Genomic DNA, 25,875 nt, shown 5'->3' with positions numbered 1-25,875 from the left:
GGAACCCCTCACCCCTCTCACACTACCGTCCCTTCCTGATCCCTACTTTTCCTTTTCCCCTCCCACGACGTTTGGTGGCGGTGGCACAGACAAATAGTAGAAGTGAGGAGAACCTAACCAGAGCGTTTCTTTCTTTCCCTTGGGGCTGCCCGGGTTTTGGAGTTTCCCCTACGAAGAGAGAGAAGAACCAGAGAAGGGGGCAAGAAGGTCATTGCAACCATCAGAGAAGAGAAGGAGCGATAGCAGAACTACACTGGCTCAGCCCTGAACCTGTGGTGCTAACTTGTGGCTGCCCATGTTTGCTCATTCAGTTCATTTTTTGTTAAAAACTGAGGAAATCCTGTACCCTATGGCTTGTTACTATTAAAACAGGACCTTACAATATCTCATATGCTGCCTGGTCTCCATATATACCTCGTGTCAGGCCATCGGCATTCCTACACCTACATTGCGGCATTGTTTTTTAGTTCATAATTCACGATATTTATGTGAATTGGGTATAACAGCCGTAGCATTACTCCTCTGTTAACATTTGCCAGTTCGAACTACAGTTGAGGAGCGTGTGACGTCGCGGTGTAGTTCTACGCCGTGACGTTTCTCACGCAGACCGGGCAACCTCGATGCTCTACGCATCTTCATCATGACGCCAGAACTTTGCGCCGGAAGTCCACCGAGCGCTAGTAGGCTTTCTCAAAGCATTTAAGCCAGTATCCCTGACCAGTCGGTGCCTCTCCCCCTGACTCAGCACCGTGAAGAGGTAACGACGGACAGGTTAGTTGTGGCGATATGGTTTTCCCCTGTTATTTGTCGGCAGTTTCATGCTGCAATTTGTGACTCGATGTCGAGTTTGCCGTAGAGAATTCTTTCCACAATGGTGCCTACTCAGCGGACCTGAATGTCATCCAGCATTTCCGCTGAGTTTTTATGTTTTACGCCCACTTTTGTTCAGTTTGCATACAGAAGACGAGCCTTTGTTAGCGCGTTTTCACAGCGTATTTGATTTCTTTTTCCTCCTGTCTTGATATATGCTGTATACTTGGGCTCTCACCGCTGTCTGACTTACATAGACCTTCTAGACCGCTAACTAGTGTTTTCTCTTTTAGAGATTTTAGACACGATAGCATGCACTTATTGTAGGCATGCTTCGTCAAAGGTTATGTGATACGACCCAGTACTTGGGACAATGTCGTTAGCATTTCTGCTTTAGTGATCTATGCCTTGCCTTTTTTCTTCCCCTGCAGAGCGGGGCCTCATTAAACCTGAGACAGGTTCCAGGGAGGTGAGGTTTGATCCTTGATCACGAAGGGTAAGCCACATTTGCTTACTATCGGAGTGTACATAACAATGTTTCTGTGTCGCACTAATTTTGAAGCACAGTGTATGATAAGATGATTTATGATTTATTATTACATATCTTTTTAGGTGATGATTGCACCCTGCGATTGGAGGTTTAGCACCAAAGTGAGGTTGTATTTTTTAATTAACCCTTTTACTCTCATCTAAATTGTTCACATGAATAGAGAGTTCTTGTACATGCAGTAGCTAGAAAACTATAGGTCCTGAAGAAAGCCGTGGGGAATTCCCCGGTAGGCTGAAACACGTCAACCCATTGTTAGCAGTTACTAGGGATCACTGCTATGATTCTTTAATAGCAGCTACTTGGGATTACTGCATTATTTGTTCTGCATCATTTTTATTAGGTGTGAGGAGGGTTATATTATCTAGAGCAACTAGTCTCTCCACACAATCTTTTTAATTCTTTCTTTTTTCGCTGCACTGCATCACATTAGATTTCTTTAAATATGCACACAAACACATTCTTTGCTTTTGATGTCTGCACGGCTCTGGCAAGGCATTGTTCATGAGCATAAGAGCTTGCCATAGAGGCAATCCCTATGATCAAGGGACTGACCTTCTACTCTTGGCGGATGACCAAATGATAACATTGATCATCAGAGCTTGATACCTTAGCTCTACCACGAGTAGCAATTTGATGGTAATCCTTGCTCTGCTCTGAATGCCTGAGTGGGATTCTAACTATCCTTCAATCTCTGTATATCTCTCCATGTGCTCTTATTACTGACCCCCCAGTTCTCATTTTGTATGTTGAACCAGTTTCGGGCTACCAGCCCTCATCAGCCAGGCTAGCTTGAATCCAGTGGTAAAGTGAGCAAGGGACCCACGTCTGGGCATGCCATGCCAACGTAGGGCGAACAAAGCAAACATAAGGAGATGATGGACGGAACGCTGAAGCTTTTCAGACACTCACACAACAACCATGGAAAACAAAATTCACACATCAGGTGCAAAGATCATGATTTCACCCTTGATGTGACAGGTGACATTACAAATCACATCACCCTTACCTGCTGTGAACGAAGAAATCATGGACATACTATTTACTGGTTTGAGTATGTGTTATTCAATTAAAGTTTGCTTTTAGATGTTATTTAATAGGATGAATTTTGTGAGGTCATTACCACGGCATTTGTTGTGTGAATAAGGTATACAGGACTGTTGTGCGAGTTATGGATTGTGATTCTAAGCATTACCTTTGAAACCGAAAAGTAATGGGTCAATTTGTAATCATAACAGAACTTTAACTGTGGATCTTTAGGTGAATTTCTGAGATCATATTTTAAAACATAGCATGCTGTGTTAGAACCTAAGTTAACCATAACTTCACTTTGGTTTTTTTCAGTAATTTTGTTTGATGGATCTGGTATATTATCAAACGTTTCCTACGACCAACCACAACCAAAAATTGGGTTTGGTCATGCGCAGAGGGGTTTAACCACTGTATGCAGCCAATCCATGCTGTACACTACTGAAGGCTGTGTGCAAGGGTAGGGGTTTGACCATTCACAGCTGCAGGGCACCATACACTTTTTAGTTTTCCCTTCAAGATTTGCAAACCTGTGATAATTTTGCACATCCTGAGACCCCAGGAAACTGTGGGGGACTCAGGACTAGGCTTAAAAGTCTCAAATCCCACAATTATTGCTTTGTTTTTATTATAAGCTTGCTGGGGGCAGCCCTTTAGCCTACTCCTCCCCATTCACATGGACCTGGGTTCAGGCTAAACTCACACTGCCCCCATATCACCCGTTTGCTTTCATTTTTCCCCATATTGGCACAAGGCATCGGGTTGGATAATGATGACTCAGGCCAACAGGGCCTTGGCTCAAAGAAAGTCACCCGGATTGAAAGCACAAAATCTCTCTCATGTCCATGTGCTATACAGAAGTGTAAAATAATAAAACCAAGAAAAAAATGATATTCCTGGAGGGCACGTTTCGGAATCTGGGTTGGACCCCAGCCCTAAAGTTCACTTTCCCAATTCTAAAGAGCAAATGAGAGGATGCGTCCTGCCAACTGAAAATCTTGGACTCAATCAGTTTTGAGATACTGGCTCTTAATGTTTCAGTACACCAAAAAGACGTACTTTGGGTGCTAATCCAATACAAGCACCAGTACTCTCACTGCACGTAACTTTGGGACAGAGTAGATTTTTACACCACCCACTCCTGAAATGTGCTCCTTGCCTCGGACATTGAAACCCCATTGGCTCATCATCGGGGATTAAGGCAACCCGGCTTATAGCACCCTAAAAACATTACCACAAACCTGGGTGGGATAGTATGGCTTTGGTGCAACTTCATTTTGGAGTACGGATTAAAAAAATTCTCCATTACCTTCCAAACCAACTTAAGCATAGCCTTTCACCCAAAGCTTCAGAGAAAATGGGGTAGAAAAAAATTGTTGGACAACTAGATATGCAATACCATTTTGCTTGGCCTCACTTCCCTACTGACTGACCTTTACAAACATATCCCATAACAAGGAGACTTAAGACCAGAGAGTTCCTGAAGGCAGCTCAGGACATCCAAATGTTACTCATAATGTAAGTTTAGCCATTGGGTCCCGTGTTATTTGTATAACACCGGATTACATAAGTGCTAGAATTAGGTTTATGGTGATATCTTTCCCTCAGAAGGGACTAGGGCCTACTTTTGTTTGCGTGTTTCTTCATTTTATCATTCCTATTTGTACACCAAATACCTATACTTTTTCTAAGCTACAACTTTGATTGGAAATTTAACTTATTGGGTGTACTTTAGGATGTAATGGTAAATGTGTTCCAAGTGCTCTTTCGTAATACAGAGTTAAGTGCAAAAAGGAGAAATCAGATTGTCCAACTTGAGTAAAATAGCACTAGAGGCACTGTGACATCAGTGGTAAATGACAATATCCATCATAAATACTGCTCTGGGACTAGTGACTACCCCGCGACCCAGAGAAAGAGACTCACATTAACGCCAAACTCTCAATTCACAGAATGCCATCACATCCATTTTCTTTCACTAATTATTGTATTTTCTGTGAAGAACAGAGGCATAAAAATGACTAAGAAGGATGAAATTATTAATGCTAAAATAAGCAAACTGGAAAAGAAAATGAAATCGCGGCATAAAAGACAAACCCTTTCAACAAGGTTAACATGCACCTAGAATTTCAGTGTTAAGTTTAGATCCGCTCACGACTGCCTGCTGTACAAAATGAAACCGGCTGTGAAATAAGAAGATTAAAAGCCCTTCACTGTGCTTGAAAATATGACAAGATACACAGTTAATGACAAAGCGTGCTCTGCAAACTTTCAGCTTCTCCCATCTGGTAAAGTATACATACCCACTGGGATTTATAGATTTTTTAGTCTGTTCACTATTTCCTATTTTTAGAACAGATCAAGTTTAGAACTTATTGTTGTAAACTATTTCACCTAGCAAGGCAAGAGCACAGGTTCAAAAAGTTAGTGCACTTTTAAGTATTTATTTAAAAGCATTTTCTTCTGGTAGAATGCATCAATGGTATTAGAATAAATAGATAGACATTATAGTTTATTTTTTTTATCTTCATAGCAGGTCCTACTAAGAATGACAGGAGATGCAACTTCAAACCCTGGAATTAAAATGTGATGCCATATAGAGACAGCATGCAGCTTATACTCACTGAGATAAGGTCATCCCTGGCTTTCAGGACTTTCAATCTTGCCTGATTCATCAAGTTTGACATTTGACTGTAAATCACATGGAAAGAATATAATCAGAATAGAAAACAAAGATACATCCTCTTTCCCAAGTTCTCTATAATGATTCTTCTAATATAACACAAAGCAAAAACAGTAAAACATTTTCCACACAGCGAGGCATTCAAAAAGTACACTGACTAACAGTCAACTGTAACTGGAAAGACCACAACGGAATATAAGCATTATGGTTCAGTTATAGCTCCTATAATTCCACTGTTCTGTACAAGATCGGCACTGGGGACAAAGCAAGGGCATAATCACAACAGATTTCCTACCCTAGTAATACAGGTGGCAATAATTGTCTCTAGTTGTAAAGCAACCAATGTCAGGTTAGTCACACATGCTATGTTATATGTATTTCATCCTTCTTCCAATTTAAACTTTCCGATGCCCTTTTAGATAACAGTCAAACGCCCATCTGTTAATCTTGCATCCGCCATAATCAAAACATAAATCTGGCCCCAGCATGGCCACAATGCCAGGACAGGGTAGGAGTTAATGAAGTTTCATGGCTAGATGTGTCCCCTCCATATAAATTGGAGATAATATTTTTCCCAGCTAAGATGTGATGTGTTATGCTAGGTGTGAAACCCTGCGAGCAGAAAGCTACAACAGATCAAAATTGGAGTGCTTTTAGTGATTATAGAATTTAATTCGAACCAGGTATCAGCATGTCCCTGTAATCTAATGCAAAATATAATATTTTTTTATTACTGGTTCATTTTCTTCAATGCTGATTCACAGTTTTTGTGAATCTCTCTCTCTCCTATACTATCTTTTTTCAACAATAGCTGTTGGTCCCCAGAGGTTCTTCGAGTCTTTTTTGCTTGAATGCTGGATACAGAAGAAAAGATAAAAGATGTTACTTAGTAGATTTTTTCAAATTGATATATAATGTCCAGTAAATGTTGAAGGGTCATCTTTCTGCCTTAATATGTCTGCAATAACAGGTTTTTTCCACTGTGTTTTTACACTGACTTTGAAATTGCTATTCTAACTAATTCTCCTGTTTACCCTCCATGTGCCTTGTTGAATAGTTTTGTCAGTGTGTAATAAAGAAGTTGGAAATGTGTTGAGGATAATGATCTCTTTCTGGACGAAAGGGAATAATCTATAATAGTTGTATTATCTGCCACTTGAAAGGAAAAATGTATCTGCTACCGAGTTGTTTGAATCCTAAATTTCTAAGTAATAATATAATTTTCCTACCATTTGCAGTCCTTTTAGCTATTTAAAAACTATTTGTGGAATAGCAAATTGTTCCTCCAATACATCTATGGTCGTTACCTCGCTCTCTCATAGTAAGCAGATTTTAAGCCCCAGTTAATAAAGTAGTTCCTTCTGCATCAAGATCAATTACATTTTCCAGCTCTCTAATATAGAAGTCAAGTAGCCTTTTATAAAATCCTCTAAAGAATTATCTGTTGTCACATCCCACATCGTAGTCTACCGTCCCTTTGGATGTTTGTTCAGGCTTCACAATACAGTTCCTGTTGGCAGCACTAGGGATATTACTCCGTGATTTGGCATCTGTCATGCCCAGGCCGGGTGGGAGTTGCTGTACTATCACACTCGTTCAAACACGCTTAGGTACTATTTGACATTCTTGCTGAGTTGCCCCCCCCGCTGGGGATTTCTGTGGCCGCCCGCGATTGCTGGCACATGGTCCCTACTGTTGTTATGGCCCTCCTTGGTAATTGCTAGCAAACTGTAGGATTGTGATTTTCCGCTCATCTCTCTTTCAGACATTATAGGTTTATGATTGTAATGCACTGTCTACTTATTCCATGCCGAATGATGCTAATGTACCCTGTGATATCATACTATGCAGCACTTGTACATGTTGTACAGACCAAAATAAATAAAGTTAAAAAAAAAAAAAAGTAGCCTTTTATAAATTTATATCAAATGTAAATACTGTTAAGAGTAAGTTACTTTTTTTCTTTAAATTTGAAGGAAATTTTTAATACTTTAAAATTCCTAACTGCTCATATATTCTGAAATATTTGTTTGGTTACTTTACAGGTGCTTAAATTGTGTACTAGAATAAAAATGACATCCTGCAGACTTTTCTTTCACACACCCTGTACCTAGCAAGATTGTCGCAAAGTTCATTTTTACAAAAACCTCTCATTTTGCAGTCACAAAAATACGAGTAAACACCAACCTACCTGTTAAAAGAACAAACAGCAATTTGCCAGAAGACATTGCCTGACATTTAACCTCAGTCTCTGGAAGCACAGCAAATGTACCAAGATTAAAAAATATAAATAAAGGGCTCTTTATTGCTGATTCGTCTTCTGAACTCCTGCATGGTCAAAAGCATACCCGATTGATGAACGCTTAGCACCAGTAATAAGTTGAATCAGTAATGCAGAAAGATAATTCTCTGAGGAAAGAGAATTGCTTGAACATAATGTGGGCAGAAATTTCAAATGGGTTGCCAGAAGTGATGGGTTGAATAGTAACCCATCCTTGTCACCAAAAGTATAACAGTGCACATATGACGTATGAAACCTTTTCAAAGAAACACAATACATTTATTACAACATACTGAGCTGCAGCAAATGCTCTGTGAACTAGAATACAAGTAAGACAGCTGAAAACACAAGCACTCAAGGAGTGCCTCATGAAAAAGAAAAAAAAAGGTTCTGGAAAGTAAGTACTCATGGAAGAACACAAGGGCCCAGTCAGAGATGTGGCAAAGTAGCAATGCTCTACAGGAGAGACCAAGACATGCTCGGCGGTCTAAAACAACCAAAGCCAGTGAATAGAATGTAAGAAAATGTGAGTTACAAAACACAATCGCAATGGTAAGCAATGGGCGGAATGCATTTCTAGATAAGCTCTCAGTATGTGCCCAGTATTTCTTTGCAACCAGACAGCTGTGGTGTCTGGTTAGCTTATACCTAAAAATAAGGAGAAAAGCCACTGAATCAGAAGCATCGAACTGAGATAGACAAGAAAGCCATCCACTTATGAGAATAACCACTTTGCATTTTATTGTAGGTAACAGGTCTTCAGAGTGCGAAAACTAATTGTACATAAGAAAAAATAATAACCAAGAATACTCCATGTCACTCCACAGGACCCCGTTTTTCCCCTGTAAACTTAACTTACATTTTTTTCTGCTGTTCTATCTGCTTCTCCTTCTTTTCATAGTACTCCATGATCTTCAATCGCTGGGTCTGCACAAGACGACCTTTCTCAATGTTAAACTCTTCTTCTGCCTGTAGAGAAAGCAAGTGAAAACGGAGAGCTAATACCGCACACTGGAAAGTTGTCAGAATTTTGCAGAGCATGTTGAAGCTAAACCCAGAGCTAGAAGGTATCTCAAAATGCCTGTTTGTGAAAATTACAGTAAAACCAAGGTAATGCAGCAATGCTAAATTTAAGCAACAAATGAAAGCTTAAACAAGGTGTTTACAGTTTCTTATTTTAAAATGCTTCTTACAATGGGTGGAGGATAGCTGCTTTTTTAGAGCTCAAAACAGGAGTTCTAAAACAATTGCAAGTGACTGCTACAGTGCATGGAGTGTTTTTTGGATGTAGAACAAGTTAGAACCAAGTTGCTCAGTTGGGGGTTATGAGGTAGTGAAGAAGATGCCTTCCTTGAAGGAATCTTGTTGGGCCGATCAAGTGTAAGCATTGCTTAACAACAGGAAACAAATACGGTTGGGCAGTCCTGGCATGAAGGGAGGTGAAAGTAAAGGTGTGGTATTATAGTTACTTGCATTATCACTAGGTCCAAAGACCGCTTGGCGACCAAGTATCACCATGCAAATGTCTAACTTTTTTTTATGCATCTCATAAATGTAGTTGGTCTCTTTCTAAGAACTCCGGTCTTTGTTTGTAGTTACAATACCCGCAATACAGAGATAGTGTAGCTACACCGGAATCATACACTGAACTCATGCAGGTAAATAGAGATTGAACCTGGAGTACTGCACTAATGATGGCATCTTAGTCTCTTACCACATTTGCTCCATACACGGACTCACTGCAAATAGTTTATAAAGATTTCCTCACTAGCCTAAAACAACTTTCAATCTGGGACTCCAACAGCCTACACGTATGTATGTAACCTAACCTTTAATTTAATCGATGGGGCCAACACAGAGACTTGATGGGACAAAGACATAATAATTGCAAGAAATTGCATTAATATTTGGGGTGCGTGACTACCCACCTCATGCTATTATGACAACCGTTGTCAGGGTGAACCCTCAAAGTCACTAAATTAACCTAAGCTCAACTTCCTGGTAGCTATGGCACAGAGCAGACATGATTAATGTAGGATAATGTGTAAAGTAGTTATGCAGTACAAAAACAGTAATAAAGTCAAAATCCCAAACAATAAATATCCCAAGCAAAACTGGAAAAAAGTACAATTTAATAAAAACACAATTACACCAAAATAACAGAAATCCAATATGTGGACCGGAGATATGGATGCTTACAATTTAATTAAATATAGAGCCACAAAGTGCTAATGATAGTCAATGGCCTAGGTAGGCTAGGACCTAGATGCAATTTGAGGCTGACTGATGGAGCTTGTACACAAACCAGGTTCATCCTCAAAGATATTACAATCTGGTTTGGTTTTTTAAAATTCCCAACCAACCACAGTAGTGCACAGTAGGCCCCCAGGAGCACAGGGGAGGCACTTAGCGACTCACAAGGTACCAGGCAGAGGCCATTGGCAAATCCAGGTGCTTCTGAACAGCTGGGTACTTTCAGGAAAAGGCCTCTTGCAGCTTGTTGTCTCCCTGTAGCCACACCGAAGGTCAGCTAAGTGGTCCTTGAAGTCCACTTCTTTGTCCTGGGTAGGTTGTCCTTTGGGGGAGTTCTTCTCAGGTTAAAGGTAGCAGGTACAATACTCTTCTGATCTTCTATAGGACCAGAAAGTGTTCTGAAGTGCGTGTCTGAAAATGCCACATTTATGCCTGGCATAAGCTACTGTGGGGAGTGAGTCCTTAACACTCTCAATCAATAGGGTAAAAGTTCTCAGGCCCTGACCTAACTACTTTTGCTGTAGTTCCCGTTTGCTTTACTGCAAACGGGCCCACAATACAATGTGTCCAGGCAAATCCAAGATGGTAAACGTTTTTAGCCTCATTAAACTTGGGCTCTGAGGGCTAGGGGTGTGGGCGGAGTGTATTATGCTAATTTTAGCGTCCCTCCCATATCGAACACTAAACTCCAGTTTGAGTTAAAGCGCAGTACTCACAACAAACCCAGAGATACACTTCTACAAGGACAAAAGCAGGGACCTTCAGCATCTAGAAAGAGGATCCATAAGAATTGTGTTGGTGTCCTATTTTATTCCTTTCAAGCTTTACAAGTGGCTCAACAGACCTGTCACTGTCACCTTGGCACTGTGGAATCAAAAAGGATGCTCACAGCCCCTGCCCTGCATATTCTGTGGAGTTTAGATGAGTCTTCTCTGCCCATTGAGGTGAGCCTATTGTTTGCTCCTGTGAGGCATTGCACACGTATTCAAGGCTGAGCACAGATTGAAAGTTGGCAAATACGTATGCTAAATAGCCCTCTGACTGTTTAGGCAGGTAAAGGGCAACTTTCTAAAAGTAATTTTTTCTTAATATTTCTTATATAAAAAAAAAATTAATAAAAGAACAGCACTGAACTGTATTGTTAATAACTATTAAAAATAGTGGGGGGGTTTTCTACCTGGTACTATTTCTGAGATACAAGTATAGTATTTAATATTACTTCCCAGTATTTCTTTATCGACCAGCCAGCCTTTCTACAGTGAAAATAGCTTTTGGGCTCTAATCACTGTATGGACATGTTAACTTTAAAGGTCTACACGTCCTACTAATAAATACCATGCACCCTGCCTTGTAGGCTACAATTCTACATTGGGCTGACTTTTTAATATTTAAAAAGGAAGGTTCTTACCTGTCAAGATGGTTTACTTTGACAGGGCTCAGTTTTGTACTGTTACAGTCAGGCTACAATGTTAGGCCTGAAGCCATGCGTGCACTGCAACTATAGTGGATGGCACAATAGGAGCTGCAGTCCACTATTGGAATTTAACTTCCAAGCCCTGGGTAAATTTTGTACCATAAACTGGTGTCTTGTTGGCAAGTTAAATATTCAATTAGGAGTGTACCACTTTGCCCATGTTCAAAGGGGAAGCACAGGAACTTAACCGCTGGTTAGCAGGGGTAAAGTGCACAAAGTTCCATAACCAGCTAAAATAAAGGCCTCAGCAAAGGGTGACAAATCAGGTTGACATCGCAGAAAAGGTGTATTTCTGCCACTAATACATAAACTATTGCTGTTAGGACTACTGAAGAGTTGATGTGGAAGGGAATGGTACGTGAGGGTGCTGTAAGTGAGTATGTAACATCTGAACTTTTGAAACTGACTGACCTTGCAAGCAGCAATAAGACGCAAGCAGCAATAAGACACATGCAGAGACATTTTTCATTTGAAATGCTCCAGTGTTCCCTGCTACAGGTACCACTGGCATACTGTCAAGACTATTGTCGCCAGTACTCTCACAGACTACTCTTATATACACTTATTGTCCCCTAGCAGTGCAAGGCCTTGAAATCCAACAGTAAAATGAACAGTATTTTGTACCTTCCGTAAAGTGCCCATGTCCTTGTTGAGCCCATCTCCTAACAGTCTAATAGCATATGGGCTTTATTAGAGTACCAATTTAGGCAACACAGGTCTTACACACTGGAATGTGTTGGGGATCTGGAACGTTCTGTTCACGGCTGTTCTCGGTTCGTGGTGTTCCCTGCGAGTAGAACATACGGTTAAGGCAGTTGCTGCCGGGAAGCTGCCATGACGGGGCACAATAAATTAAGTACTCTACTTACGGCCGATGTACTTCTTTTCATTGGCGACGAGGAATTGGGGGGGGGGGGGGGGGGGAGGGAGGGAGTTGCGGGTTCCAAGTTAAACAAGGACTGGACGTCTAGAAAAGTGGTTGATCAGAGCAACTTAGGCAAAGTAGCGGATGTGAGAGCGGCAGTACAATCCAAGTATTCCGCTGTGTCAAGGAAAGTTTCTCCTGTTTGTGTTGGGGATCCGGTGAGAACCAAGAAGCCCAGTTTTGTTCGCAATGGGACTTCTCGCTTTTCAGCTCCGGTAAAAGTGAGGGAGGTGAAAGACCATGTGGTGGTGCTGGAGAACGGGAAAATGTGGAACAAATGTGCTATCTCTGTGGTACCCCAATCCAAGGTTGTGTATGTTGGTGAGAAGATGGGTGTTCATTCTGGTTACATTTCTGCCAATGCAACTCCTGTTCATTCTGGTTACACTACCGCTAATGCAATTCATTCCGGAAAGGGTGTTTGTCTGGATCACACCACTTCCAGGAAGATTCCTACTAGAGTTGTTCCTGTTACGTTTCATGGCTATGTTATGTATTGATTATGTTTTGTTTGCCCTGTTGGTTAACATTTGTTTTAGTTACTTTTCATGGTTATATAGTGAAGGAAGGGGGGGGGGTGAGGGGTGTTGGGGATCTGGAATGTTCCGTTCCCGGCTGTTCTTTGTTAGTGGTATTCCTTGCGAGAAACATAGAACGTACGGTTACAGCAATTGCTGCTGGGGAGCTGCCATGACGGGACACAATAAATGAAGTACTCTACTTACGGCCCATGTACTGCTTTTCAAAAAGGAGTCCAGGGTATTAATCACTTAGGACTTGTATATAAGAGATATCCTGCCTCTGTCAGGGAGGTGATCATAGTCAGTTTTGCCTCAATTAGACTGTACTTTGTCAAGTCTGCACATATTTGTAGGTATGGTCTCACTGCTGCAAGTACCTACAAAATTGGGAATGTTCCAACACAAACGCCTCCTGCAACTGGATAAACAGTTTCATGCAAGCGCAGTCAAGAATTTAAGTCATATGACTCCCAGGGTGTCCTAACCACAGAAACCCTAATGGGGAAGCAGAGCTCCACACCACAGTGGCATTGCTAACATCAGCTTACCCTCCCAACAGAGATCCCCAAGCGATGGTGTCCAAATTTTAAACGCCGTCGTCATCGAGGATCAGAGTAGTAATTCTCTGATGGCTATCAAATGTGGACTCCATTGCACATGGCTTCCCCTTGCCAAAATTGTGGTAGTTTTCAAGACATACTCTGACACACTTCCATTGCTCAATCTGACTCCAGTTAGGCTGCACTCTGCCCGTCGTTCGATAAGACAATTCTCGGGCAGAAGCTCCACCTCCCACCTATCCCTCCTGCTGATCTGAAATTACAGTTCTCTTCTTCAAGGGAAAAGATTGGATGGTTTGGACAAACAATACAAACCGGTCACTGAGCTCCAGCAAATACTTTCATTGGATAGCCCTCCATAAAGCAATCTAGGTACACATTTTATGTGAAAGACTGTTTGAGTCTTCCCAAACACACAATTTAACTGCATGTGCCAACATTTCTACCATCAGCACTAGCAGGGTCATGGCCAGAGACCTCTTGGTTTATTGCTACTCTCTGGCTTGCCAAAAAAGGCTTGCTGACAGCTGGAAAACAAAAGGAGGAAAGTCACATCCTCTTGTAACCTCTTCCAATGTTAAATAGTGAGCAATAGATAAGTAATTTTGTTTTCAACCGACAAAGATTCCCTTATCTAAAAGGTTAAATCACCTCTAACTCTGCTTAAGGACCTTTTGCAGAGCATGCAAATATTCCTAGAACCAAACCGCTTGGACCCTAATCTTATTCCATCATTTGAATTATCTAAGATTTAAAATTATTTTCCTATGCAAGACATTGACATCCAAAGGTTGGCCAGGGTTTAACCGGGAATTAACAAGTTTAACTATCTGAGAAGGTGGATGCCAACTAACTTGCAACAAGCTCATATGACCAACATTTATATAGGAATGTTTTATTTGTTCTACGGGAGATATTCTACAGCTAAAATGTTTCCAGGATCACTTGTCTCAGTTATCAACACATTAATGAACCTCACCCTACAGGAAGGGGTGCTTTCTAACATGATTAAGATGATCTGTGTGAAAATGAGATTCAAAAACTCCTGGAAGGCCACTGTATCTTTAATAACACTCGACCCAAGTCTAACCGGCCTGCAATTTTGAGTGCTGGAGAAGTTGTGGTCCGAATGATCCAGGTTTTGAATAAAGAAAAATTATGTTTTCACCTTTTTTTTATTTAAGCTTTACCAAAAGATTACAAAGTCAATTGATTCTTCACCAGACATAGTCCCCCCTCCCCCCCGTGTCCATACATATTAACATTACATACGATATTTACAAGCAGTGGGGTTCAGCCAATTAATAATAAAAAGAAATTCGATTTAGCGTTTTTTTTTTTTTAAACAAAAAAGAATCCTATTTAAAGAAATACAAAAGCTGTGTTAACAAAAAAATAAACAGAGACAGGGAACAGAGGGCAAAAAAGGGGAGGAGAGGGCAAGGGTGAACCGAAGAGAGGAGGGGGGCGGGAGAGAAACAGGGAAACGGAAAGAGGAAGTCATAGTAAGATCATCGAAGCACAGTGCAATTACTGCAATTCCTGTAAATTCAGGGTATGGAGCCATCTCGCCAGGGGGTCCCAGATCACTAGTCCCTTCTTTTTTGCACGTCTGCCTTTTTTAGCATAAATAGCCTGCTCTAATTTATAGGTAGCTAACAGTCTGGTTAGCCACTGGCCAAAGGAAGGAGGATTCAGATCTTTACAATATGTAGCAATACAGATTCGAAGGATAGTCATTGCAACAAACACTAATGCACCACCTTTTCTGCGATCAATCGTATCATACAGTCCTAACATAATAGTGGTTGATGTAAGTTGGATGTCAAGTAAAAGAACTCTGCTTAAAAGCCGTTGTACTTCTTTCAATAAAGGTTCTAGTTTTGGGCATGTAGTGAACATATGCACGGAGTCTGCGCTATATTCTGCACACCTCGGGCAAGTTGCTCCACAGCCCGTAGCCCATTTAGCAATCCTGCTAGGAGTTATGTATAGAAAATAACCAGTTTTATAAAATTGTGCCTGCAATTTAGGTGACAGTAGATATGTTTGTGCAAGACTTAGAGCTTCACAGAAGGTGTTAGGTGGAGGGTTTAATTTCAACTGCCATTTTACGTCTATTTTACTTAAGTCATCGGGTCGTCGTTCATTTAACTTAAAATATATACTTCCTATCCTTGGCAAGTTTGACCCGTGCAATTTGTCTAGGTCTATCCTTGCGAACCCTGCTGAGCCCCCGGTCTTATTTGTTAGATATCTAGCAATAGCGCGATACTGAAATATCTGATTGTTGCTTAGTTTTTAGCGGGTTTTCATATCTTCAAATTGCCAAATACCATCAGGGGTGATCAAATCCCCTAGTCTAGCGATGCCAGCCTGATGCCACTGTTGAAGATATGCATTTTTGAAAATTAGTGGTAAATTATCATTCTTTCTGATAGGTGTATAATAGTTTAATTTAGCCAGTCCAAACGATTTTACGAATGTTAAGAAAGACCCGGTGGGCACTAATCAATGTTTTGAATATTACTCGTTTGTAGTAGCTAACTTTCAGCTGACGCCAAAGGCAGCCCCTAACACTTTCCCCTAAAAGCAAAAAGTAAGGAGAAGGCAGTACTGAAAAGCTTAGAATACAATCATCGTGCAGTAGCTCGGAGCTGTATTGCAGAACGGCAGCCCAATAATAATAGTTTTAAATTGGAAAGAGCCAACCCTCCTCTATCTCTAGGTAGAGAAAGTAGATTAAAAGCCCTTCTCGCGCTGTGAGTAGGCGCAAATGAACTGGGAAACAATTTGTTCGATAATTCGGAGCATATGGTTATTAAAATCTAGCGGGATTGTCCTAAAAAAAAAATTCAAAAAATTAATTTGGGAAAATAAGTCATTTTTAAAACATTACATCTCCCTACTATTGTAAGATGTAAATTATTGATTTTTCGGAGTGACTTCTTCATGTCAGCTGCCAGAGGGGTCAGATTTTCTTTAACTATTAGGTCTAGATTGGAGACTATGTTGACCCCTAAATATTTGGCTTTCTTGGTGATCCTGTCATCCGCCCAAGTTATTTTCTCATTTATGACAATCTGCGTTTTGGTTTTGTTGAGGGCATATCCAGAAATCCTTCCAAATTCTTGGGCTTCTTGCTCCAAGGTGTTATTATGGCCAAGTCATCGGCATAAGCCATGACCTTAGTATCAGTACCGAACCTACTCACTGCTGATATTTCAGGGTTCAATGCAATTCTTTTAATCAGAGGGTCAATATAGAGGGCAACAAGTAACGGGGAGCAGGGACACCCCTGTCTCGTCCCTTGTGATATCCTCATTTGTTTTGACAGGTGTTCATTAATTAATATTCTAGCAGTAGGGTTTTGATATAGTGCCTGGACTATCCTGGGGCCAAAGCAAATCCGCCGCATGACAGCCCATTAAAATTGCCAGGAGACCCGATCAAGCGCTTTCTTGGCGTCCAGGAGGATAAGTGAGATCAGGTCTCCTGTCACCCCTGAGTGATGGTCCGGCGGATATGCTCGGAAGTGCTCTTTTTCGGAATAAACCCATGTTGCCAACTAGAGACTAGTGGCCTGATATTTGAGGATATTCTAGAGGCAATAACTTTGGAAAATATTTTAGAGTCTGTATTAATAAGAGTTATAGGTCTGTATGACGACATCTCCAGGGATGATTTATCTTTCTTGGGAAATATTAAAATTTTAGCAGTTGACCAAGAGCTCGGTGGTGAGGCCCCGTCAAAGATAGAACCTACTACGTCAGTAAAAAGATATTTTATTTGCTACGAGATAACGTTATGAAATTCCACCGGAATGCTATCCATACCAGAGGCTTTACCATCTGGAAGACTAGCTAATGCAGCTGCAATCTCCTATCAGGCTGGGGGAATTTCCGTTAGATCATGCTTATCACAATTAAGTTCAGCTATCGGTGTTGTCTCTAAGTAATCACTAATCTCAACTTCTCTGCATTCAATAGACCTTACCGTCTCTTCAAGATATAGTTTCTCATAAAATCCCCTAAAAGCCTCCTCTATTTTTATAGGGTCGGTGGTTATCCCTTCAGTGTCTATTTGAATTCAGGAGATTGTATTCGCAGTTATCGGTTGTCTAGTGGAAATGGCTAGTTGATGACCGATAAGTTAGCTCCATTCAGAAAGTTTGTCTCGTGACGCTTCCCACTTAGCAGCTATTTTCTCTGCTAATATGGTCCTCATCTCAGACTAGTAACAGATACCATTGTCTGTGCCTCTTCTATTCCCGTACCTGCCTGAACCGCCTCTATTTATTTTTTTATTCCGCCTCTATCATTTGCTTTTGTAAGAGATTAACCTGTAATTTCTCCTTTTTGTTCCTTCTAATAGAAAATCGAAGTGTCTCCCCCCTTATACCTGCCTTTAATGTATCCAATACCACCATTGTTGATGCTGTCCCGATATTTATGTCCAGAAACTCTTGGATCCAGCCCGTCATATGTTCTCGATAACGACTTTCATATAAAAGTGCCTTTGCAAATGTCCAGTCCGAGTTCTGCCCCCCATCGACCCAGCCCTCTAGATTTAAAATGAGTGGGTTATGGTCCGACAAAAGTCGGGGGGCAGAATCAAAGCAACAATCATGAGTTTGTGAAGATGAGACAAAAAAAAATAATCAAACCTTGCCAACGATGAAGGAGGGGCTGAAAAAAAAAAGTGAAACCATTTTGATCAGATTTCAGGTGGGCCCAAACAGCTTTTAACCCGTGAGTGTTTATCAGGTTGAGCACTGCCAGGAAAACATTAGGTTTCCTTCCTCTGTAGCTCCAGGATTTATCAGACTCCCAGGTACTAGGCACATTTAAATTTAGGTCACCACATAATATTAACGGCAGCGGCCAATGTGCTAACTTCATTTATGGCATTGAGATCACCCCTGGATCATCTAAATTACTTGCATAAATAGAGCAGATCGTAAAAGCAAGATTAGAGGGGAGAGAGCACCCTACAATCACCCATCTCCCTAAAGAGTCAGATTTTACCTGGTTAACTACTAGTGGTAATGTTTTTCGGACCAAGATCCCAACTCCCTTAGCCCGAGCACCTTGCGAAGTTGCCCCGACAATTTTATAACCTAAAGAATTCAACAAAGAGTTCTTGCCCCCTTCGATACGAATCTCCTGGAAGCACACAATGTCCGCCCCCATTAATCATAGAGCCTGAGCAGTTTTTTGTCTTTTCAAAGGATTGTTCAGGCCACAAATATTTATCGAGACAGTTCTAAGTTTGTTTGGTGTATTCATTATCAGATTTTAAATGTAACCCCCGTAGGGTTATCAGGGACCGCAGCCCATTTTTAGGCCTCGCCTGGCAAAAGCAGCGCATGCGCTGCTCTCGTCAGAGAGACCTTTTGGAATCAATTCTCCCTCGCTTGCATGCACGCGTCTGCATGAATAAAGATGGCTGCTCTCGCCATCTGTCCAATGCAGACAGCATGCGCGTGTCCATGCGGACTGTGGACAGTCCGACGCCATCTTGCCTAAATAGCGCGTTCACTACGCTGCCGCGCTCACCCCCTCCCCCCCCCGCGCGTTCACCACGCTGCTGCGCTAATGCTTGTCTTAAAGGGCAATATACCCAAGATAGTAAGTCAGAAGAGGGAGCACTGGGCAAAGGGATAGCACATGTGCGAGTTTTAGAGACGAGAAACGGGTTCCTCCTACTTTGTTGCCCTTTAAGATGTGTATCGTCTTTGCTCACATCTTGCCCTTTTCGGCTCGCGCCCCTTTAAGGGCTGGCGGCATATCTGTCAAGTATCTCCGTGTCCTCAGTGACAGTCAGCGTCTCATGATGCTTAGCCAACCGCCAGTTGCATTCTGGGAGTTGTGGTTTCGCTATTATTGCTGTATTGGCAAAAAAAAAAAACACTATGTAAAATGCTGCTACCTAAAAAGTTGTGACTGCGCAACTGTGCCGTGCTTGACTGAGCCACGTCAAAGCCGCGTGCCCCCGTTCCGTACCTCGGTCCAAAGAGTAGAGCTGCAGTTTTAAGATTTGCTTTTGATTCTTCTTCAAACTCTGGCCGAAATACCAGTGGCGACCCCCACCCTCCCTGCCCAAGGAGCACGTCAGCCTGAATTTTCACCATATCTTACATGCTATGCTGAACCAAAATATTTGAAGATGGACATATCTTCTCCATATGCCATCAAATAAAAATATTTTATTTGGCATCGCACTGCATTCTGTTAGTCACCAGTTTGAGTAATGGAAACAGTAAAATATAAGTACTAGAAATATCTCTCTTCCGACATGGGAGAAAACTGCCCAGAGCCCAAAACCTGTGGCTGTCAGACGGAACTCTCCTTGTAGATTTACCTGGTCATGCATTTGAAACACCCGTAAAGTAAATCACACAATGGATGACATGTAAAATGATCACCCACATTTAAACTATGTAAGCATAAAATATATATATACATTTGGTTTAGGACCGACTCTGGGCGAATTGTTTAGTCATTATTTGCTACGACATTTTGTAGTTAAGGACAATGAGGTACAGTGATGTAAGTTTGTTTGCTCAGGGTCACACAGTTTAACACTGAAAGGAAGTTGGGATTTTATTCGAAATTCATGGCAACAGTCTACAAATATCTCTCTAGATTTGTAGGAAAGGATGAGGCATTTTCTATGGTTGTCGGTCAGGAGCCAAATTAGAACAGTATGTTCAAAATGTTCAACAAAGTTGACCTGGCTGCAAGGTATGCAAATCACATAGAAAACGTATGTGGGTTTAAACAATAACATTTCTAGAAACTGATCGGTAAACCAAGTGATTCGATCACAAAAGGTAAACACCCAGGATAAGGTCACTAAAACAGTCTAGAGGCCCGCTCCTCTATTGCATAGGGTAGTAACCACAACTTTATTAATTTGCTACAGACAGCTACACCTATTTTTCATTTAAAGGAGAAAAACACGCATTTCGGATACAAGCCATACTCACGTGGTGTTACAGCAAACTCTTCATTTGCAGGACGCTGCTTTTCTCTTTTTCTTTCGCATGACTGCATGGGGGTGGGGGAGCAGGGAATATTTCTAGCTCAGATGGTTCAAAAGTGGCCAAAATGCAGCGATGCGTTTGCCAAGCAGTGAAAGGCCCTTTGCAAAGGTTGATTGGTCACCTTACTCTTGCTTATTTCTATATTTTGATGTTAAACTGGTACAAATGAGGAGCAACCAAAGCCCATACAGCGTTAACAAATGTAACAAGCATTTGCAAGGCAATAGGTCTCGCTTTTGAGAGAGTTTAAGCCATTAGCATTGTAAATGACAATGCCTTTTATTTGTTTTAAAAACCAAAACATAAATAAAAACCATTATCATTTACACTGCCAATAGCTCAAACTCGCGTAAATGCGAGACCTATTGCATTGTAAATGCTTGTTTCTTTTTGTTAATGGTTTCTCCCTCTGATTAAACCATGCGTAATTACCTCTCCACCCTCCTCCCGCACCCGGCCCCATCTCTCCCCGCACACCCCCCCAGCCCACCCCCACATCCTCCCCCCTCACCTCCCGTTCCCCTGCTGATCGCTATAAGTGTCCTAAGGTAATTTTTAGACATAATCAACATTTTAGCTTTTTGTCCCACTGCGTTCATTGCGGACCCCCCTTGTCCCCCCCCCCCCCCAAAAAAAAGCAGTCAGGGAATCCCTGAATGATGGTGAACAAGTGAGAGTCCACAGTCGCCATCCTATTCAGTATTTTGTCCGCTAGTCAGCGAGATTAGGCTAGTCTGACCTCCCAGTGAAAAATAATCATGAAAGAAAGGAAAAAAAGAAAGGAAAAAAATAAAAGTAAAAAAGTCGTTAGTGAAAGATAACCAATAGGTCCCCCATCACGTTGGTTCAAGTAAGCCATGTCAAAGTCTTTTATCTTCTTGCCTCATTTTTTTTTCCTCCCCGCAATATCTTTTAGGTGCTCCCCAGCTTTAATTTCAGATAGGAAAGTCCGGGTCGAACCTTCAAATATCACTTTCAATTTTGCTGGGTTCATTAGATATACTTGGGCCCCTTGTTGCTGTAGAGCAGTTATCAGTTGGCGCAGTCGCCATCTACACTTGACTGTTGCATGGTAGAAGTCTGGTTTGGAGAAAAATGTTATTCAGTCAACTTCTTTCTGGGTATTAGGCCTAGCCTGGTCACATACCATTTGCCTCAAAAGAAAATTCCCCCCAAAAATTAAAAATACCCTAAGTTTCTCATTTCCAAAGTTGTTACCATCTCGACTCTGTTTCAGATTGAAAGGATAACGATGTGCCCTTTGGACCTCCTGGTCCCAGTTCCAGCCAGTTTGTGATGGAAAGGCGGCCCGGAGTAATTTGACGATGTATCCTCAGGGGTTCTCACCCTCAACGCCTTCAGGTATCCCCAACAGTCTCAAATTATTTCTCCGTAGCCTATTTTCTTGCTCCTCTCGCTTAGACATTAAGTCAGTGAGACAGGCCTCGTGGGAAGCTCCTGGTTTCTTTACGTGAGATACTTCTGTTTCTAGGGTCTCAGTCCGTGCTTCGACCATTGAGACCCGATCGCCAATATCAGTGCAGATCTTATTTAATTTTCTGATACCGCCTTGAAGTTTTTTGGACGCTCCCTTGGCGGCAAGACTATCTGATCTTGCTTCTTCCTGGAACTGTTTAATAGAGTTGACGATAGAGGTCAAAGAGGGCTCAGTCCGATTTCCGGTGGTTAGGTGCGGGCTCACCTCAGATTGAAGATTGGAGGCCCCCAAAGGCAGTGGCCCATATGAATCAGAGTAGTCCCACTTCAGTTGGGTACATCTTTTGCTCCTAGCCTTTTTTTTTTTTTTATGGTTCTAGTTGTGGGGTCGGATTCTTCTTTTTCTGATTTGCTACTTTCCGTAGAACTGATGGATTCATTTCCTGTTCTCACCCCTCCTATGGCCAGGTTACGGATGCAATCGTAGGTCTTAGAGTTATGGTTGCCATCCTAGGTGGCAACTTTGAACTGACAGATGATGGCCATTTATCATTTCCAGCTACAGAGAAACATCTGCTATTACCTTTTAAAAAAAATATATATTTATTAGGTTTTTAGAAAGAAAGAGTAAGGGGGAGGTTCCAGGGTGGTATTAGCACAAGATAAAAGAAAAGGAAGGACAAAGAAAAAGATAGTATCACAATAGCAACCTGAGGAACATACAATGTCTCCTGGTACAGTTATATTCAGGTACACATCATAGAGACACATAACTATGGATTAACTAAATCCTCTCCAGTCTCCTCCTACAAGAGCATCAAAGGGTATACTGGCAGGGTAAAAGAACAAATCTGGTGTATCAAGAGGAGCACCTCCGACCACAAGCATTTTACATGTATACAGTGCCCCCATATATGTAGATAAGTGCCCCTGGCTTCACAGCCCTTCCAGCAAAGATCAGAAGTTCCATCCATGGCATGAAGTCAGACCATTGTGAAATACCATCTTGTGAGGATTTTGTAGGCATTAGCCTTATCTTGAAGACAGACCGAGGTCCTGGCAATACGCGACCCAAGCCACTTCCACGTGTCATCAGAAATGGTGATCCCTAAATCCTGCTCCCATCGCAACAGGTAAGGATGTTGCAGCAGCAGGGAAAGGCTACATAAAGCTGCATAGAGGCTAATGATGCCCTTCTCTGGAGACCCCTGGGCGAAGAGTTGTTCCGGAAGCATTTTGGCTCTAATACCGTTATCTTTCACTAATGGGGTGTTTTCCCAGAGTAGGAGTTGGTTGAGACAAAACTCATCTGCAGTGGTTAGATGGAAGTTCTGCCTATCCAATGTAACCCCATCTTAGTACAATTCAGCCCAATCAACAAAACCAGTATCCAGTTAAACTTTCCTGCAAACGCATATCAAGATGGACCTTCATAAATTAAGCTCAAAAGTCTGTTGATAACAACTCTAGCAAGGCATTGGAAACTGTGTTTTAGGATGCATTATGCACACAATGAAATGCGGTTAGCTGACAGTAACATATGACATGGTTGAACTTCTTATAATTTTGTTAAAACTGTACACATGTAAACAACGTTTAAAAAAATTGGAGTTTCCATCGACCACTATTTACTTTACAACATAAACATTCATTGTGTCTGAGGTAAGTGGATTTCAATAAAAAAAAAATTTAAAAAATACTTTCTAAAACCTTTATCGTGGAACAAGATGCCGGCTCTTGCTTGATATTGGGGACCACATACTTTGCATCCAAATTATTTTATTGCAAGTTTTGTTTGAGATTCTGCAGTGAAACATATACTTTTCTCCAAGTGCTATATCAGCTATTGTCAACAAATCAGAAACAGCAGAAATAATGCAGTTGTACACAATTTCGAGAATGTGCGGAAAAAGAAAAAACTTGACTTGTTGGGATTCAGCTTCACCTTGTGCAATCACAGAATGAAACAGAACCAGTGGTTGAACATTTATTATATTTTGAAAGACTGTGTAATTTATCAAATAAAACATGATTTAACTCGTCACCCAAATAAATTTGTATTTTTTTATAAAAAAGGGGCACAGTAAAATAGCCTAACAGCTATTTGTGGAAACTCTGTTGCAAGTCAAAATAATAGGTTTAGACAAACTCTACATTCAAACATTTTACTCAAAAAAGGTGAATATTCATTTTCATACAATTCCCCAGCTTGACTAGTGATGTAATTAACTCTCCAAGATCTGACTGCTTTGTGTATTGCTGCATAGTGCTCAAATGAAATTATGTACTTAACTTTTACAACAAAATTGTGATCTTTAATCAAGTGCACAACTGAAATGGTTGTAGATATTACCTTGGCATCAATTTCTTCTGCCTTCTCATTAGCCTCCTGCTCGATGAAGGCCATCATATGTTTGATCTGTGGGGAAAACATAATGGGCAATTACTAAATGCAGTGCAGATTTCATTGCGTGGCCATCTTTTCTACTTTTTATAATTGAATGCTCCCAATAAACACTTCCCCGAAGGTGACGGGGAAAATTGACAGTAGTCAAGATCTGGCAGCCATGTTAGGTGAAGGACCACCTATCGACTACCCGTAAGGAAGACAGAGGAGGAGAATGGGAGATTTTAAAAAGAAAAAGAAAAATGAAGTAAACCTACAACATCAGAGCAGACGTTTTTACTTGTTACCTGGTGAAACGATTCTACAACGTAACCTTATTCTTTTGTTATACCGTCATGTGTACTGTTCTATGGTAAACTACCTATCGGGTAGCGGAAACTGTTCATTTATAGAGCCCTCCAACACCCTTTTTGGTCTTGTTTGCACTATATAAAACTGCAAAAATAAAGGAGTAATCCCCAGTTTATAAACATTATGACCTGAAGGTTAAATAAAAGTTGTTTTGACTTTATTTACTTAAATTTTTACGGTCGGCCTTCATAGGGCATTTGCATCTTAGAAGCAAAAACGACTGTAATGCATGGGACCACAGTACGCCATCAGCTTTGGAAGGCAGTTGCCAAGGGGATGCTAAATATTATTGCTATTAATGTGCTTACATTGGGTGCATCGTAACATCTACTATAACGTAAATGGGTACAGGTTATTCTGGTCTTAATTTATCCTATCAGCAGCAGGCACCACTGCCACACTACACTAGTTTCACACAGACAATATCACAATAATATTACCATGACATCACTACCCTCACATAACACTACTGAGGCTGTAGTTCTACATGCTCTCCCGTATCCCAGAGAGAATTTCTTTTGTCCAGAGGTCCACCCAGGACAGACAAAAGCAACTTAACACTCAAGCATAATATCAGTCATTTACATTAATCAATGCTAGTCTAAAATGTGGGTTTAATGATAATTTTCTACAGGGTCCAATCAGGAAAATGCACAGCTCTGTCCTATTAAGTGCAATGTGTAGTATGATAAACAGTGCAATGTGTAGTATGATAAACAATGCAAGAAAGGATTGCCAGAAACACGTTTGTTTATTTTTCCTACATGTATTACACATTTTAAAATATATACCCAATATGTTGTATTCTATCTATTGCATATTTCTATGTCTGTCTTTACCCACTCAATGCCTTTCTAGTGGAATGCTTCAGCACTGTGATGTACTACGGAATGTTGGGTGCTGATTGAAGATAAGCCACAGTTATGATGGGGCTGAGCTGCCTGCTGGCTGCTCCTGGTGGGGCTTATTCCAGGATACTTAACATCTTACAATAAATCCTCTTGAAATACCTCAACCTGTCTAGACTACATTACTACATCTTTTTATCCCATCCTCGTCGCCAAAAAGATGTAGTAATGTAGTCCAGACAGGTTGAGGTATTTCAAGAGGATTTATTGTAAGATGTTAAGTATCCTGGAATAAGCCCCACCAGGAGCAGCCAGCAGGCAGCTCAGCCCCATCATAACTGTGGCTTATCTTCAATCAGCACCCAACATTCCGTAGTACATCACAGTGCTGAAGCATTCCACTAGAAAGGCATTGAGTGGGTAAAGACAGACATAGAAATATGCAATAGATAGAATACAACATAATATAAGGTTAAATAAGAAATATCACTTAAGAAAAACTAGGAGAATGGCCCTACGGTTGGTTTGAAGAGGGTCCCAATACACAAATTTTAAAGCTAATGAGAATATTGCATGCAGGATTTAAACTCATACCGTACAACTAAAATATCAAAATATGTATGTGCAGAAGGTGGCGAGTCTTGGAGAAAACACATTATCATTTGCTGACTGCAATCAAGTACATCAAGTAACAACTACAC

At 41.1% G+C, this 25,875-nt stretch overlaps 1 protein-coding gene across 1 annotated transcript in view; it reads right to left on the bottom strand.

Annotated features, from left to right (window-relative positions):
• Window positions 1-25,875, bottom strand: part of ATP6V1E1 (ATPase H+ transporting V1 subunit E1) — a 140,580-nt gene that overhangs the window by 97,504 nt on the left and 17,201 nt on the right. Inside the window, exons 2-4 of the mRNA XM_085652168.1 lie at window positions 23,922-23,987; window positions 8,210-8,319; window positions 5,011-5,077 (exon numbers count right to left, since the gene is read on the bottom strand). Of these exons, the coding sequence (XP_085508294.1) occupies window positions 5,011-5,077; window positions 8,210-8,319; window positions 23,922-23,987 (243 nt within the window). The remainder of the gene's footprint in view (window positions 1-5,010; window positions 5,078-8,209; window positions 8,320-23,921; window positions 23,988-25,875) is intronic.

The sequence above is a fragment of the Triturus cristatus genome, chromosome 4_1, assembly GCF_964204655.1.
Source record: "Triturus cristatus chromosome 4_1, aTriCri1.1, whole genome shotgun sequence".
NCBI lineage: Eukaryota > Metazoa > Chordata > Amphibia > Caudata > Salamandridae > Triturus > Triturus cristatus.
This window is presented reverse-complemented; position numbering and strand designations above follow the sequence as displayed.